Source organism: Cricetulus griseus, assembly GCF_003668045.3.
Source record: "Cricetulus griseus strain 17A/GY chromosome 1 unlocalized genomic scaffold, alternate assembly CriGri-PICRH-1.0 chr1_1, whole genome shotgun sequence".
Lineage (NCBI taxonomy): Eukaryota > Metazoa > Chordata > Mammalia > Rodentia > Cricetidae > Cricetulus > Cricetulus griseus.
This window is the reverse complement of record NW_023276807.1, coordinates 222,668,776-222,682,285: the sequence shown is the minus strand read 5'-3', so window position 1 is coordinate 222,682,285 and position 13,510 is coordinate 222,668,776. Positions and strand designations below refer to the sequence as shown.

The following is a 13,510-nucleotide window of genomic DNA, read 5'->3' as shown; positions in this document are numbered from 1 at the left end:
GTTCCAGAGATCCTTAGTTGGAAAAGCGGCGAGTTGAAGTGTACAGAGTTCCAGCATCTCAGGCTGCTGCAAGTAGGAGGAAGTGTCAGAAAAGCCGAGATGGAAGTAGGTTATGAATTCAGAATTTAGGATCCCCTAAATTTCCTGTGCTCCTGGCAGGAGAGGTTACGGAGAAAGCCTATCCCACCAGCAAGCATCGAAAGAGTTTATGGAGAGAGCCTAAACCAAGTCAGGCGCCAATGTTATGTTTTTATTTTAAAAAAGGAAAAGAGAAAACTTTAAGATGAGACATGTTGACTAGTTTATTATACAGGCCCGGCAGAGGAGGGAGTCTAAGAGAGAAGAGGAACAGGGGTAATGGCTGACCGCCATGGCCGGTCACCATAGAGAGGCAGAGAGAGCCAAGAAGAAACAGAGAAAGTAGAGAGAGTAGAGAGAAAGAAAGCGTAAATGAGCAGGGACTTGTCTTTTAAAGGGGTCCTGTGCACCTGCGTGCAGACTTAGTTCCCATGGAACCTTGGGCTGACCAGGGTACTGCCTGTTCCACCAGGTAACAGGGGCAGGCCAGCATAATGCCTGAACCTTTCATTCCCACCTCTACTTATTATTTTTAAAAAGGTGGGATGTTAGACATGAGCATGAGACTCTTAATCTCAGGGTCAAGGGTTCGAGCCCCATGTTAGGCGCCAATGTTATGTTTTTATTTAAAAAAAGAAAAAGAGAAAGCTGAGGGATGAGACATATTGATTAGTTTATTATATGGGCCCGGCAGAGTAGGGAGACCAAGAGAGAAGAGGAACAGAGGTAATGGCTGACCGCCATGGCCGGTTGCCATAGAGAGCCAAGAAGAAACAGAGAAAGTAGAGAGAGAGAGAGAAGTTGGAGCTTTTAAAGGGAAGACATGCACACTGAGGTTCCACGCATGTCCAGAGTCATCGTGGGTGGCGGGTGACGTGGTGATGACATAGCACATTTTCTTGCGCATGCCCTGACTTGTCAGGGGGCAGGGTCTGTCTCTTAAAGAGGTAGAGCCGATCAGCGTCAAAGCCTGAACCTTTCAAGAGCTAACTCCAAATGGTCTATGTCTTTAATGGTATATGTCCTCCTGTAAGGCCAAACGTAATCCTCCCAAACAGCCATTAACAGTGAACCAAGTATTCAAGTGCCTGAGACTTATAGGAGACATCTCAGTCCCACCATCATGCCTGCTACATTGAAAGGCAGGACAGTGTGATACTAAAGAACATAGATAATAAGAGTGGACTTTGCTTATGAAGAAACAATCCAGGTGGCTTCAAATTTCTCAGAAATTAAAATGATCTCTGGGTGTGCAAAGATGCTCAAACTGCACTTTCAGGGAACATTTGATCATCACAAGTCCTCCTGGACCAGGAGTTAGCAAAGATGTAGAAGTTGGAAGAATACATTGCTAGTGGGACAAAAAGATGCACTCAGACGTCTGTGAGTGATGCAGATCTTTGCAGAAGTGAATTTGGGAGGATTCGGCCGAATCTAATATTCACTTACCCTTTGACTTAGCATTTTTGATTTTGGGAACGCCTCAAAGATCCACTGACTTTTTAAAATACAAAATGGTATGTGTCACAAGTTGTTTATCATATCACTGTAAAGCAGAAGATTAAACATAAACCAGTAGCATCAGATAACAGACCCTATTGTTAAAGTAGACTGTCCACAGAGTAAGTATTATAAAGCTGTAGAAAATAGTGAAGAACACTTCCATATGCTGCTATATACTTAGCAATTTAGAATATACTTAGCAATTAATTAAGTTATAAACTGTGTATAAGCAACAATTATTGCTTGTCTCTCACTAAGTCACATTTGCAAGTAGCATTTGAAATGCTCTTTAAAGAGAATAAGTTAAAATGAAGTCATTGAGGTGGGCTCTAATCAAATCTAACTATTGTCCCTATGAGACATAGAAATTTGGTTATAGAGCAGATGAGGCAGTTCCTGGGTCTTGACGAGGTCTGGGCCGGGAACCACCCTTGGGCGCCCGCCCGCTTGCCCGGTGCATCTGCGGTCTCGGCCCCGTTTCATTCTGCGTCTTTTTCTCCCGTCCCAACCCTCTTCACAGAGAAACCCTGTCTTGAAAAACCAAAAGAGAGAGAAAGAAAGAAACTTGGGTATAGAATCAGGGGTGCTTGTACACACAGGAATGGACATGTAAGAACACACACAGGATGAGGCCAACTGCAAAGCAGGTAGTTAAGATAAACCAGCCAGCACATTGATCTTGAATTTCAAGCATTCAGAATTGTAACAAGAGAGTTGGCCTACCAAGCCTGTGATGACTTTGGTAAATTGATGCTAACAGTTGGACTACCATTATCTAAGAAAACAAGAACATGTATATATTTATGCAAACATGTATGTAGAAAGTATTTTAATTCCTTTTTTCATTTTTATTTTTTAAGAAAAAACAGTTGCTGGGTGGTGGTGGTGATTGCCTTTAGTCCCAGCACACAGAGAAACCGTATCTTAGGGGGAAAAAAAGTTAAAAACAAATTATCCAGGGATGGTAGCACAGCTTATTAGATAAAGGAAGGCATTTATCACCAAGCCCTAGGACATGAGTTTGATCCACTTGATCTGCCTGGTGAAAGGCAAAAACTAATCCCCTCAAAGATGTCTGCTGACCTCCACATACATGTCATGGCATGTGTACACATGTGTGCGTGCACGCGCGCATGCACACACACACACACACACACACACACACACACACACACACACAGATTTAGAAGAAAAAAGTTGAGCTTAATGTCCTATAGAGATTGGAAACTAGAAAAGCAAAATGCATGCTGTTTTTTAGTTTTGACTTTACAACCATGCACGTGTTTTACATGACTACAAATCAAGAGAATTCTTTAAAAATTGGTTAAAATGAAACAATTTTACTATATTGAGTTCGTAGCTTAACATCCTTAAAAAGCTTTTAAACCTGCAAATTACAGTATACTTTAGGGCCAAAAATAACTGTAAAGAAGCAGTGTAAGACACTCATTGATAGAAAAACTTAAAGTATAAATAATTTTTATTATTTAAGACTAAATTTGAAGGGGGGGTATCCGTATGAGTTCATTGATATTTTCCACTTAAAAGAATTTTCTAGCCTTTTTCATTGAAAATAAGGAAGGACAAGTGTCTCTGGTCCCACTGCCATACCTACCTGTCAGAGAACTGGGTTCTCAAATATGCAGTAGCATGTGTAGAAAGTGAACCTCGGTCTGTACTCTAGTGCAAAAAGGAAGCGCAAGCAACCAGGGTCTTATTAAAGAGCATCTGATAGCCAAAGTCATTGCAGAACACTGAAACACAAGTATGGGGTAGGAGGTACCATGCAGATTTGTAACAATGCTTTGTCTAAAAGTGCACCTTCATACAAGTTCACTGTTGTAAATGGAGAAGAAAGCCTGAGCTCCATTTCAGGTAAATTGTTGATGAGTCAGTTCAGCTCTCGAGTGAGAAATGATCATCTGAGCTGCTAAAATTTTAAATAAATTGGAGGGACATCAGAAGAAACATTCAGCAGGATATAAGGCATTGTGGAGTAGGAAAAAATATGTTCAGACTACATATGACAAAAGATATCCAAAATAAGGAACCCAAGAACAAGAAATTAGCCTGACTTTAAAAGTAAGCAAAGGACCTGGATAATATTTCTCATGATATATGATGTGGTCCCAGCAGTACTAGTTGTCAGGAGAAGGAACTCAAAACAGATGAGATGCCACCTCACACCTGCTGGGCTGAGTGCTGCAGAGAGGTAGTGGGTTCTGTTGAGAATCTAGTAGACGGTAGCCAGTGTGGATAGGAAAGAAGATGCATTTAGACAGAAACAATTGCAGCATCTGCCATGGAATCTAAGGTCACACTCAGAAGCAGTGAGTCAGATGGTGGTTGGTGAAGGCTGTAGATCATTGCAGACTGGGGCCTTGTTAAAGGGTACAGTTTACCAGGCATAGTGGCACATCCTTCTAATCCCAGCATGTAGGCTGAGGCAGGAAGATTGCCACTAGTAGTTGCAGGCCAACCTGGGCTATATTGAGGCCTTGTTTGAAAAGAAGAGATACCTTGTGGTGTAAACCACACAAGGTTACCACAGCGAAGAGTGCACTTAGAAATTCCTGACCACAGCTTAACTGTTCTCAACGAAAGAAAGTATGTGACAGATCTGTTGATTAGCTTGATTTAATCACCTAAGATGTATGCATATGTCGAAATAGCACATTGTACACCATAATATATGCAGTTTTAGTTTGTCAGTTACACAGATGGTACCTGTTAATGTTTGTCAAAACTTAGTCTAAACAGGCTTCAGGGTCCATGTGATTAATAGACACAGAAATCCAACCAAAGCCAGACTTCAGATAATTACATAAAAATTACTCACCAAGTAAGTGGGATTTTTTAAGTTCCTCACCAGCACCCCGAAAATAAAATCCCATAGAGTAAGAGAAACTTAGAGCTATGTCTGAGCCAACCTTACCATTTTCAGATCACATGGCTACCCCTGGGATTCCTTATGCCTTGGTTACTTTGCTATAAGTTTTGTCATCATTGTTTTGTTTATAAATATTCAAGTAAATTCCAGATTTTGGCCAGTTTTTAGTCTTTGCTGGTCAGATCTCCTCATAGGTAATCAGTTTTTAGATGCCCTATTAGGACAGACCTCTTATCATTTTGCTGGTATATTAGCTTATAACCTTAAAACAGAATGTTAGTCCTTATTCACATGTCTTAGTTAGGGGTTCTGTTACTGTGATGAAACACCATGACATAAGAGCAAGTTGGGGAGGAAGGGGTTTGTTTTGCTTATACTTCCTTTCATCATCGAAGGAAGTCAACACAGGAACCTGGAGGCCAGAACTGATGCAGAGGCCATGGAGGGGTGCTGCTTACTGGCTTGATCATGCCAGGACCAACATTGGCCTTACCCCATCAATCACTAATGAAGAAAATGTCCTCCAGGCTTGCCTTTTTTTTTTTTTTTTTAAAGACTTTTATTTTATTTATTATGTATACAACATTCTTCTTCCATGTATATCTGCACACCAGAAGAGGGCACCAGATCTCATAACAGATGGTTGTGAGCCACTATGTGGTTGCTGGGAATTGAACTCAGGACCTCTGAAAGAGCAGTCAGTGCTCTTAACCTCTGAGCCATCTCTCCAGCCCCAGGCTTGCCTCTTAATAGAGTATTTTCTTAACTGAGTTTCCCTCCTCTCAGATGTTTTTAGCTTGTGTCAAGTTGTTATAAAACTATCCAGCACATTCACATTTAGCAGATTTTAGGTAAGCTCAACACAGTTTATTTTCTTTGACGTTCATGTTTTTTAAAGTATGTAAGGTCATAGGTGTGCTAATTAGTTTGATGGAGCCATTCCAGGGCATATGCATTATCAAAACATTGTAAACCATAGATACTTTATCTAACAATTTAAAGATTCCTTGTAGTATTTTTAAATTATTTTTATTTCATGTGAATTGGTTTTTTGCTTGCATGTATGTCTGTATGAGGGTGTCGGGTCCTCTGGAACTGGAGTTAAAGACAGTTGTGAGCTGCCATGTGGGTGCTGGGAATTGAACCCCGGTCCTCTGGAAGAGAAGTCAGTGTTCTTATCCACTGAACCATCTATCCAGCCCCATCTTTGTGGTATTTTTTTCTCTCTCAAAGTAACAGGGAGGAATTTGGGAGATTTCTAATAGCTAGGTGTTATTATTTGTTGTTAGAGAATTTCATACAGTGTGTTTTTTTTTATCATATTCTTTCCTGTCGTCCTCCCCACCCAACTCCTTCCAGAACCTCCCCTCTCTACCCAGGCAACTACATGTTTTTTCTCTCGCTTAAAAAAGGAAGACAAGAAAAAAGCCAGTAAAAAACATAGCATCTGATTGGTGTTGTCCATCTACTACTGAGTATGAGACCTGCATGTGGTTGACATACCCAATACCCACTGTCCCCTGAAGAAAATGGATTTTTCCTTCCCTTACCACCTACCATTTACAAATAGCTTCCTGGCTAGGGGTAAGATTTACCCACTTCCCTCCTTCATGCTGGGATTTTTGCTGGCTTGAGTTTGTGCAAATTTTGGGCATGTTGTCTCAATAACTTAACCGTAGCCTATGTGAGGTGTCCTATTGTGACTCCCATTCTGCAGAGGACAGGACGACAATGGGGTATTCAGTTGAAGTTACTTGGCAGTTAAGTGATAGGATTTGAACCCACAGGCTAAATGTATCTCTTCTGCAGCACATCTGTGAACCCCACCTTAAAATATTTCTTTTCTCTTGGCTTTCCCATCCACTGACCAAGCCAGCCAGTATTTCCTCATCTAGTCCATGAAATGTCAACAGATGTTCCATAAAAAAATGTATAATGGAAAAGTATTTAACCCAGTACTTTCCTGTGTGCATAGAGATTATTTATGCTGAGTACTTCTCACTGAATTATATGTAAATATATATTGCCAGGGGGAACATTCATCTTGTATCATTCTAAAATTATTTTTGCCTGGAATGTTGTGTTTGGTTTTTTTTTTTTACAAATTATCCACAGATATCTCAAGGAACACACAGTTCTCTGCCATTTCTGTGTTCTTGATTCTCATTCACTCCTTTACACAATTAGTTTCACCTAAATCTTGTAGGTTGTTTCTTGAGTATAAGCGCACAGGTGTGTTTGCCTGCCTTAGCCTACGGGAAACACTGCTTTTCCTGCATTGACTGTGTTATACAAAGGGCATGTTAGCTGCTGTTCCTGCATGGATGCCAGGGTTGCAGATGCCAGCTGCCACCTATGGTCTGTGTTGAGTATCCTGCAAATACTGTTTACGTTTCTGCACAACCAGAATAGTTGCCCCAAGATCAGAGTGGAACATTGTGCTTTCTGTAATTCTATCTGGAAAGCTTGTCAGCAGCAGAGTCCTCTCCTGTGTGCCTCAAGTTTGACATGGAGTCTACCTGTGCTAACGTGTGCTCTTAAACCAGGAGCCCTTAAAGACCACATCCTATTTACTTTAGTTCTCACAGTACACATGTGATCAATTGGGTTTACCTCCATGAATGTTTGACTGGATTCACTTTCTGGAAGTATTGTCAAAAACATGTTTTATATTGGAAGTCTGAGAGTAGCTTTCATTCCTTTTGTTAGTAAGTCTTTCTTGTATTTCAGTATAATGTTATAATTTCCTTAAAGTTTTTTTTTCTATGTGGAACATTTTTTTAAACAAAACAATTTCTTAGTACTGGTAGGGCATTCAGAATTAAATGCAATCCTACATTCCATAAGTTATTAAAGCATTTTTTTTAAGTTTGTGGGTATTGACACTTTATAAGTCAGCTGTCTTGTTGTAACCTCCTCTTTTATAGTATTAGAGCTCAAACCTAGAGTATTTTGCATGCTAGGCAAGTGCTCATTCTCTGAGCTCTTCCCAAGCCTGTGTGACCTCTTTATTTTAGTCATGATTAACTCATTTATTGTTTACATAAGTTCATCCATATTTATGTTACTTTTCAATGTTATCTAAGCACTCGTTGTCTCTTCAACCAGGTTTATGAACACAAAGCAGCCTCCCATAGCACTTCAGTACATGATTCATGCCAGATTAGCCTTTTTATTTTATTATGTATGTGTTTTGCCTGTGTGTGCCTGGTGCCATCAGGTCCCCTGGGACTGGAGTTAGACAGTTGTGAGCCACCTTAATTTATTGGGTGCTGGGAACCGAACTCATAGATTCAGAAGAATACCCATGGCTCTTAATTAATTAATCTTGGTTTATCATGCCTAGTTACAAATAATCTCATTAATTAGCTCTGTCCAACTCTTTACCTTCCAATCTGCCATTTTACTTTGGCAAATATTCAGTGGAAATTGAGAAAGTCTGTGCATTTTCACTTGGATTTGGATTCATACTTTATCTGACTTTATGTAACTTACCTTGCTGTCATTTGAACTCAATTTTTAAAAATGGAATGACTGATTTTAAATTTTTCTGAAAAAAAAAAAAAACTCTGAAAGATTTACTGTATAAATGCTAATGAGAAATATCTTAGATATGAAAGGGTCAGAACTGAACGTGTGCCTGTATCATTCTCAGTTACAGTATCTGATACATATCTTTTCAGGTTTTGAAAAGTTACAGAAAAAAGAAAAGAAGGGGGAAGAAGAGTGTTGAGAAAAGTTTATACGGGGAAAGAGACATGGCATCTAAGAAGCCGCTCCTGAGCCCTATCCCTGAGCTGCCTGAAGTCTCTGAAATGACACCTCTGGCTGACTGCACGCAGAAGATATGTTCAGGTGCTGCTTCTCGGCCCCTCTTTGTTACTACTATACTCTTTCTCTTCCCTTTTCCCATTCACTTTTATAAAAAAGACTGAATCCGTTATCAGCAAAGGAAATTGTAGTCTATGATCTGTAAGGGGCCTTTGCTCTATCAGAATCTAATGAAATTCTCATCATTTTTATCAGAAAAATTCAAACACAAAATTTGCATGTAACTTTGGGGGAGATTATTTCTGTTTATCTACTTTTTGCTGCCTTTTGTTATGATGAGTTATGTTTGGTTGTGTGGCTCATCACAGAAAGTGGGCAAGATAATGTATACATCTTAGGAGTTAATAACAGTGCTGATGGCAGTGGTGCACGCCTTTAATCCCAGCACTTGGGAGACAGAGGCAGGTGGATTTCTGTGAGTTCAAGGCCAGCCTGGTAAACAGAGAATTCCAGGACAGTCAGGGCTACACAGAGAAGCCCTATCTCAAAAAACTGAAGGAAAAAAAAAAAAGTTAATAACAAGAATAGGAAAATAGAAACAACTTGCCTCATAACATTTCTTTACAATTATAATCTAGAAATGTTTATAAATTAAGCTTGATTACCTTGAAAGTTACTTTACAAGCAAAGACCAAGTTAACTTATTGTAAGATTATTCATTTTATGTGTATGAGTGTTTTGCCTTCATGTGTGTGTATGTGTACCTTATATATGCCTGGTACCTGCTGAGGCCAGAAGAAAGCATCAGATCCCCAGAACTGGAGTTATGGGTGGTTGTGAGTTACTGTGGGGTGTTGGAAACCAAACCCACACCCTCTGCAAGCCAGTGTTCTTAAGCACTGAGCCACCTCTCCAGCCCCTATAATGTATAAGTCTAAACTGAGCTTTCATCCTTAAACTGTTATGATAAAAGTGTCCCCATTTAGCATGTTGATTTTGTATGTAGCCATTTTAAAATGGCTTCCTTTATCTTAGCTATATATGTCACTGTAGACTCTGGCTTCTACAGGCATCTCAATTTGAGGACAGAGCAGGAGTTTAACAAGTATTCAGAATAACTCATTCCTGGCTCATTACTTTCATGAGGAGTGCTGTGGAATGGGAAATCTGCCATTTCTACCTCCTTTTCATCTGTAATTGCTGTTGTCATATGAAAAGAGGGTTTAAGACAATTTAGTTTCTTTTCATCTCTCTCTAAACTTTCTCTCCCCGGCACCTCTTTCTTTCAGTATGCTATAAAAATATATCAGTATTAAAGAACCTATGTAATTGTAAATCATGACTTGTATGAATCTCTAACTTCACATACTATTTACCTACTCTAATCATGAGTGTATTTTTTCAGATTAAAACATTGGTTTTTGTTTGTTTGTTTGTTTGTTTGTTTTGGTTTTGGTTTTACGAGACAGGGTTTCTCTGTGGCTTTGGAGGCTGTCCTGGAACTAGCTCTGTAGATCAGGCTGGTGTCGAATTCACAGAGATCCGCCTGCCTCTGCCTCCTGAGTGCTGGGATTAAAGGCATGAGCCACCACCACCTGTCAAAACATTGATTGTTTTTTAAACTTTAGGCTCAGCTATATTTTATATGTATCTTTAAGCTTTGATTTAATTTAAAACATCTTTTATATTCACTTGAATGACCAACTAAAAGCATCATCTTAGATAATAGAGATAGAATCTAATAGCATTGATTTAGAATCATAAGAACTGAATTCTTATAGGACAGTGGTTCTCAACCTCTGAGGCAAAACTCCTTTGGGGGCTGGACAACCCTTTCACAGGGGTCAGCTAAGGCCATCGGGAAGTACAGATACTTATATTACAATTCATAACAGTAGCAAAATTACAGTTATGAAGTAGCAATAAAAGTAATTTTATGGTTGGCATACCACAGTATGAGGAACTGTATTAAAGGGCTACAGCATTAGGAAGGCTGAGAACTACTGCTCTAGGACATGTCCTTTCTCAGTCTCAAACCTGACTAGTACTCACCTATGAAGTACTGCAAACATACACAGAGCTACATGCCATGTTCTTGCCCAGAGCATGAAGCTTAGTCAGAAAGGACAGGGCTGGACCTTGAGATTGGGTCCCATGGCTCTGTCTACTTTTTACACATTTTATTATATATATATATATATATATATATATATATATATATATATATATATGTATATATGGCATTCTAAGAAACCATGACAGTTTTACACTTCAGTTGCTATGTCTTCATGTACCCCAGAATTCTCATTTTTATCACCTTGCTTCAAGAAGACATTGACTGAAGAATTTGAGAAGTGTGGTGCTGTCTGGTTTTTCAGGAAATGTTTCACACTATTGGACCTAGTAGTATGGGAAGCACATTAAAGAAAAGGAAACTAAGACAGCAGTCTCATTTTCATAGTCTGAAATTGTGTGCTTTATTAATTCATGTGTTGAACACTTGTTTTCTTAACCTATGGACTGGGGCACTAAGAGGGACTGAGAATGACAGATGAGAACAAGAACAGTGTGATGATTGTGGGTTGTGTAAGTTCTGAAAGCTTAAAAGATAGCATTACATAGAGAACATTTATATGAGTCAAAGACTGCTTATTTAATTAGCAAAGCACTGTTCCTTTATAATTGAATTTAAGTGTGTTTATGTGCCGTAGATGATTTCAACGTAAGTGACAAACAGGAAGAAGTGATCTCTCTTGAAATTCCTGCAAAAAGAAAGAGACTCTTGACCCAGGAGGAAGATTTGCCTGAATTCGATCCAGCTTTTGATCAGTCTCTTGTGTCTGAATTGTGCTGCTGCGTGTTGCCGGTCACTGCTGCTTCTGTAGGAGGGCCAAATGCCAACGCCGGGGACACAGGCAGAGCCGGAAATTCCAGTACAAAAATTAAGCATCAAAGTGCAAACGAACCAAAAACTGAGACCAAGACTGAAAACAGTCCTATGCCTTGTGCTTCTGTGACACGAGAGCACGTTGTGTCAGATAATCCAAAGCCTCTGTGTATCCCCTGGTGCCAGGAATTTTCTGAGACTGATAAAGAAAATCCTTGTGAGGTCCTTACGGTTTCAGAGAATATGAATATGAAGTGTGAGGAAGAGAGTGCATGCCCAGCTCCAAAGGGGAATCTGCAGTGCGACCCTGTCACATCTGACTCAGACAGGGGGGGTAATTGTTCAGAAGATGTCCTAGTTGAAAATCTGAAAGAAACCACAAGCCACAGTGAGACCGTGGGAAGAAAATGTTCAGAAAACGGCAGCCTCATGAGTGGTAGAGAAAGGAAACGGAGGAGACTTTCTATGCTTTGCTGTGAGGGTCAAAGTTCATACCTGGAACAAAAGGGGGACTCCACATCTTCCAACAGTGGGGGAAGCTCTGTAGAAATTAGCTTAAGAAATCCCCAGCTGTGTGAAGATTTATCTGATGCCATAGAGCAAAGCTTTCAGAGAACAAACACTAAACTCAAAGTAAGGCGAAGTACAAGGCTCCAGGGAAACTTGGATAGCACAGGGCTTATATGGATATTGCCTCCCACTCCTCCTACATCCCAGAAAACCAAAAGGAGAATGACAATTTGTGCCTTTGACAGCAGAAGACTTCAAAGTATGTCCTCCAGAGAAGACACTGTATCCTCAGGACAGACCCCAAATCCCCTGCCATCCATCCCAGGCAGTGGGTGCCAGGGTATTGGTTCTTCTAAGCTACCTGGGAAAAGGAGGAAGAGCTGTGTGTATACACTCCCAAATGCTGAGAGTACCACTGAGCCACCACACTTCAAGAGAATACCCTCTCTCAAGAAGGGAGAAAGCTCTCAACTGCAGTGAGGGGCTGGGCACAGGAGAACAAACCGAGGCAGGAACTGACTGTTCCACCTGGCATTGACTGTTAGGAGGGATCCCAGCCCCTCCCTCCTACTTCCATCTCTATTCAGCTTCAGTGCATTGCAAGTTTCTAATAAAAAGCATTTGAGTTGTGATGACTTTAAGTAGAAATGAGTGGATTTCTTCATCATCCAAAAGAAAAACATGATTATGTATCTTCTCCCCGCCAAATGCTAAGTGTTTATTAGTCTTTTGCTAAAATGTTTGTTTCTAGACCCAACAATGTGTTTCTGCATTTTTATTCCTGGTAAGTCACATTTACCACTGAAGGCTTAGACTGTTATGGAAAACAGCCTTTAGGATGGCTTACTCTTTAGTTTGCTTGGATGACTTGGTTGTCTGTCTCAAACCAGTTTTCCTTTGGTAATTAAGTGAAAGTGGGGTCCTGCATTGAAAATTTTCTTCAATGACTGAACTCTAGATCCATTGTTATAAATGAATATGTAATTAGAAATGACTATGCAATCATTCTTCTAGGTGGTTCAAATCAGTCATAGGTAATTCAGAATTTAATAATTGTTTACTATTAAATTTATTTTGGAAAAGTAGAAACTTGAATGTGTTCTAGAAAATTTGTTTACCAACGCAAATAAATCATGGTGTAGGTTACTGATTTCTTTTAACCACATTTTTCAGCCTTTGAAACTTTTTGTTTTCTGATATCCATACTGTCACTTGCTTGTCCTCTCTGAGCTTAGCTTTTGCAACTCCCTAGCCTTGGTGGCAAAAATTTAAAAATCTAAACTGCCTGCTGTATATCTGGAATCTGTGAATGTAATAAATCATCTTATCATTAAACAATGGTCCCAGAAATCCTTTAAATCACTAGTTCTCCTTCAGCCTGATAGCAGAAACATGTTAACAAATAGAGCTCCCTATAAATAACACACCAGGGAAGAAAGCTCCTGCTGGGCAGCCCATTTCCCCCTCGGAGGTGGAGCTATTTGTTACCGCCTTGGCACCGCCAGGTCTGGAGCCCCTGCTGAGAAGGACTGATGGATTTTACATTAACAGGCAAAGTGATCCCCAATTTTCTTTTGCTCAAGAGTGAATTGCCCAAAACTTTCTTTTATCTCTACATGTAAATCATTTATGGACTTTTCTCTCCTGTGTATGTAGTCACCAAGTCAGTACCACTAAACACACACACATACCAAAATGATAAAGAATTAACACATTTGGAAACTTCTTGGGTGATTTTTAAAAAGGGGGAGGATCCCCAAACACACAAATGTTAATAACATGCTAGAAGTTGTTGAGTTTTAAAAACAATTTTAGTATTTGCCCTTGTTTGGGATGAGGCTCAGAAGCTATTGACTGTTATTTGCCTCCCT

At 39.8% G+C, this 13,510-nt stretch overlaps 1 protein-coding gene across 4 annotated transcripts in view; it reads left to right on the top strand.

Annotated features, from left to right (window-relative positions):
* Positions 1–12,804, top strand: part of Cdca2 (cell division cycle associated 2) — a 45,050-nt gene extending 32,246 nt beyond the window's left edge. For all 4 annotated transcript variants that reach the window (XM_027390262.2, XM_027390264.2, XM_027390261.2 and 1 more), the window contains exons 14-15: positions 8,155–8,326; positions 10,954–12,804. In XM_027390262.2, the coding sequence (XP_027246063.1) occupies positions 8,155–8,326; positions 10,954–12,119 (1,338 nt within the window). In that variant the 3' untranslated portion in view covers positions 12,120–12,804. The remainder of the gene's footprint in view (positions 1–8,154; positions 8,327–10,953) is intronic.
* The last annotated feature ends 706 nt before the right edge of the window (positions 12,805–13,510 follow it).